Source organism: Aplysia californica, unplaced genomic scaffold, assembly GCF_000002075.1.
Source record: "Aplysia californica isolate F4 #8 unplaced genomic scaffold, AplCal3.0 scaffold00069, whole genome shotgun sequence".
In the NCBI taxonomy this organism is placed as follows: Eukaryota; Metazoa; Mollusca; class Gastropoda; order Aplysiida; family Aplysiidae; genus Aplysia; species Aplysia californica.
The window spans coordinates 738,658-743,472 of NW_004797339.1; the positions used below are offsets into that span (position 1 = coordinate 738,658).

Genomic DNA, 4,815 nt, shown 5'->3' on the forward strand with positions numbered 1-4,815 from the left:
TATGACTTATGCAGTTGCGAGCGCTGTAAAACCCTCTACTATTTTAAAAAAACATCTCTTTTTCACATGAAATCTCCATGAGTTTAAGCAGTAAGAAAACAATATAGGTTAATATCTAATAAATTTCAGTTTCTAGGAAACATGAATTTACCTAACAACTTGGAGCATCTTGCTCTCCATGGGAACACAGAAGGCATGGGAGGCAGAAGGTAAACCAAGAAGAACTTACTCATAGAATTTGAAGCGATGGATAAAAAATACGGATGATGATTTTTTTTTCTCCGTATGCACAGAGAAATGTGCGGCAAACTGGGATCGCTAATGTCTTTTCAGACGTAGCACTTGAAGAAGAAAGTTATTTAACAAAATCCACACTTAGCAAGATTAGTATAATGGCTACAGCAGCGTCCGCGTACTTACCGCGGGCACCTCAACGAAGCAGTTGACGTCCTGGGGCCGCGGGGTGGTGGGCGTGTACTGCAGAAGGTCAACGTCCCCATTGTCTGACTCGTACTGGTCAATGATGTCGTTCAAGCTCCGGTCAGGTATCTGCGAAATAGACAGTAGGAACAGATACTGTAGCGAGAAAGATTAAGAACACTTTAAAGTAGATCTTAGGCTTCTAGGAAATATGGTTTTATATCAGATGCAATTGGGTAAATACCGAGAACATTTTAAGACTTAGATAGAATCTATGAAGTAGATGATTAATACTGATACGCCAGCCAAAAAGGTCAAAAATGTTTCAAAATGAGACCATCAGCATCAAAAACACTTTAAAGCTCAGATGACTGGCATCTGGTAAATAATGATTCATAATTGAAACTGCAGCGAGACAGATTTAAAATATTTTTGAACTTTAATCTGTGGCATCTGGAAATAGTTGCATTGAAACATTCAATTAAAATGCAATATACTTCATATTCAAGTTCAGATATGGGCATCCAGTGCTAAATTTCAAGACAAAGCTGTTTGATCCCGTTGAACATGCGGCCATTTTGGTGCAAATGTGCGAAGAGACATGCCGACTATATAATGAATGATGGTATTTGTTCATAACTCCAAACTTGACAAATTCGACACGTTTTAGAGCTTTCCACTAATACGATCGGAAATGGGATTGATTCACTCCATTACAAAAATATTTCAGATTATAAATTATTTCAGAGACCGTCCTTACTAAGGCCGAACTACCAGCTTCAATAGTATGTTGTTTTTGGTCCTTACAGACAGACAGACAGACAGACAGACAGACAGACAGACAGACAGACAGACAGACAGACAGACAGACAGACAGGCAAGCAGGCAGGCAGGCAAGCAAGCAGGCAGGCAGACAGACAGACAGACAGATAGATAGATAGATAGATAGATAGATAGATAGATAGATAGATAGATAGATAGATAGATAGATAGATAGATAGATAGATGTTCCGAATGTGCACTAAGTCCAGAAAGTTTGGGGTTTTTATTCCGGATGAGAATTTTTTTTAACTGTTTCATCCTTTTAATAATTCTAACTGCATAAGGTATCATTTTTATTTTTCAACTTTTAGAATTTGAATTTTGACAAAATATTTCTTGAGCACGTGCAACGATTTTAAAAAATCTAAATTCTGGGCTCGGCTCATCCGAACAGTGAACCCACGATATGAAACAACTGTTGCTAATACATAGTTATTGACAAAAGTCTTGTTTACATTACTGGCCTAGCGGTTAAGCTCTCAGGCTCGAAACCATGTGTTCAAATCCGCCTGGGAAAGGCACTTAACACGCATTTTCCTTTCTTCACCCAGATGGGAATAGGTACCCAGCTATAGATAGCGAAAGATCTTGCCAGTTTGTTAGTGTCTGAGCGCGTGCAATCTGCAGCTGGCACTGCATGCTTCTCAGAAAGCCGAAAATGTTTGTAGGTGTTCAAAGTTCTGATGGAGTAATAATAGTTGTAAAGCCGAATGAGCATGCTGTAGAGCGTGGATATGCGCAATATAGATGCAATTAATATTATTACTATGATAGTAAAGATTACGATTATGATTACGATGATTATGATTATGATTATTATTATGATTATGATTGTTATGATTATTATGTTTATTATTATTGTTATTATTATTATTTATTATTATTACTATTATTATTATTACTATTATTATTATTGTCTACCACAAACTTAAAAAAAGCATAACACCAAGCAAGGAAATGAACAGTAAAAGTGTGGCAACAACAAGAACTAGTTGACCATTTTTAATAATATGACATAAATGTCACTTTTAAGACTCAAAGTAAAGTTCCGCGGCACGCGAAAGGAAACCAGCAAGGAGGCTGAAAGTGCGCTTTTCGACGTCATACGGGTGTGACTTCTGAGAGTTCATTGGCTGATCCGGCGTAGGAGTGCGTAGTGCGGAAAAGAAGTCCACTATTATTATACTTATAAAAATACAATATCTAATAAATCTACGAAAATATACGAAATGCCATATTCCTTTTTTATGAAGGTTTTCTTTCGACCCTTCGACGCAATTTATATAATTTATTCGGCGGGCTTCAGCTATATGTTTAGTTTTATTCTTTTTAAAAAAAGTCTTTCTTTAATCGCTTCTGTATTTATTGATGTACCAATGGATGCACCGTTAGCCCAAATCAGCGGCATGTTGGGCTGTGATGTAGACGACCACTGTTCGAATACCGAATGGCAAGCTCTTGAAATTGGCTTGCTTTTAAGCGTTTCCAAAGTTCTCCGTCTCTCAGACCTAGCAGACTTGGAATTGAAACCCGAAGATCCCTCAAAAGTTTCAACGAGATTATTGCTGAATTTTCATGGTAACGTAGATCATACACTACAAGGGTGTTCACGGTTTTAGATTAGATAAATCATACAATCAAATGTCCTCAAAAGGATTGCTGAGAATCACTGTGCATTTGGTAAGCTTACATGGGGGAGGGGGCGGGTTATGGAGTGATGAATCTCGTAAAGAGTAGTGCCAAAGCTTTTGTTGTAGAAACTATTTGGGAAACAAGCAAGAGGCTGTTATAAGAACCGATTTAAAAAACTACAAAATTTCGAGTGGATTGTAAAGGGCACGTTGTACATAGTGAACTATTTTGCAGTTTACCATCTTTGAAGTTTTGAAAGTATAAAAGTATCAACACATAAGAAAGTAAAAAAAAGAAGGCAAAAAGTCATCATTTGTAACATGAGAAACACTGAGTAATCAATATAGCAACCGAAATTATCTCCCATGATGCACAGTTGGTTAAAAAAACTTAAGCGGCAATATATTTTCAGCAGCCCCCTCCTTGAGCATAATTCGTAAATCTAAAACCGGCTTAAGTATAATCGGAAAGGGAGACAGACCTCACCAAACTGCACGCCATAATATTCCTCTCATAATCTGGCGGGTTTAGTTTCCTTGTCTAGGCTAGATCTGTTGGGACGAGCTGAATGCGAAGAAAATGAATCAGTAATTGACATTTTCATTTTACCTTCTGCCGGTTGCGTATGCTGAATTATATGCGGACATGGAAGTTGTTTCACTGCGACTCATCAAATTAGAAGTTCCCATTGCGCTTTCCTTAAAAGTTATATCAAGCTTAAGTTTGTGAATTTGGAAACGTTCATTATTCCAAGCTGAACCAACGCCCAAGAACACCGGGCTACCATCACCCCACAACCTTCCTTTTTCTTTTACTTGTTTTACAAAACAAAATATATTTTTCAACAGTCTGTTTCAGAAGAATCAGCGTTTCTGCTATAGAAGTAAATGATCCCCAAACTCTTTTCAGATTGCAAACGTAACAATGAATTTAGATTCGAAGTCAGATATAAACAAATCTATTTACAAATGTTCGTCAAGACCTTCTCTTTCCTTCCCAGCAATGACTTACGGTGTACGTGTGGTGATGGTTTTGTTCGGATTTGTTTTAAGACTAACCTATACGAACTGACGCAGTCTTTCCGGTACTTACTCACAGCTTGGTCGTCCCGAAACGGACACTGAAAAAGAAATATGAACAACACACTATAGTACCTGCTGGCCAACACTTCGTCTGTCCCTCCGCGGCTGTGCTGAAGATTTTTTATTTTCGCCAGTGCCACATGCGACTTCAGAGAAAAGAATACTGACCACAAGTAGGCAGAGAAGAGCGATCTTGCAGACGTGACACAACACTTTCACAGGAGGCAGGAGGCTGTTGTGAGCGCGAGACATCTTGATCATCTCTTTATGAACACTAGAACTTTAGATGTTTTTGAGAAGTACTAGGAAGCGACCACAAGTATGAAGTTTAAAATCTTGTCACTTTTTCGATGCAGTTCACTCGCAGATTCTCAGGATGGGAGCGCTCCGGTCGTATCTATATAGTAGGACAAACTTCCGCAGTCAAAACAATGTCTAGCCAGGAGAGCTAGTTCTCATCTTTTCTTTAAACACAAGTTTTATTATTTTTGTAAAATCTGTTCTGTTTTGTATTTTCTGTTTCTGAAATATATCCAAATATCTTTCGAGCCCACGAGTTTGCAAATCTTTTTTTCTGGGATGATTCTTTAATTTTTTTTGGCAATTACTCTATTGTTCAATTCCAACCTGGTCGAGACATCAAAGCAGGTTGTGAGATGAGAGCAGTGAGCTATTTGTTCAGCCTCCTATCTCCCCAAGTGGTCGGGTCTTCGTCAGGGCAAGCAGTGCTGTTCCGAACAGCTAGGGCCCCCTTATCTGTCGGCGTCTTGGTGGGTCTGTGGCCTTTCTCTCGCCTCTGGCTCTGTCTCCCTTGCTCCCTTCATCCCTTACCTCCGTCCACCATCCCCCTTCCTTCCGT

The 4,815-nt window shown here is 38.8% G+C and overlaps 1 protein-coding gene across 2 annotated transcripts in view; it reads right to left on the reverse strand.

Annotated features, from left to right (window-relative positions):
* Positions 1-4,746, reverse strand: part of LOC101852909 — an 8,348-nt gene extending 3,602 nt beyond the window's left edge. The window contains exons 1-2 of one of the 2 annotated variants that reach the window (XM_005093766.3): positions 4,125-4,746; positions 421-549 (exon numbers count right to left, since the gene is read on the reverse strand). In XM_005093766.3, the coding sequence (XP_005093823.1) occupies positions 421-549; positions 4,125-4,217 (222 nt within the window). In that variant the 5' untranslated portion in view covers positions 4,218-4,746. Of the gene's footprint in view, positions 1-420; positions 550-4,028 lie in introns of both variants that reach the window. The other variant, XM_005093765.3, reaches the window with a different exon arrangement.
* Positions 4,747-4,815: the final 69 nt, after the last annotated feature.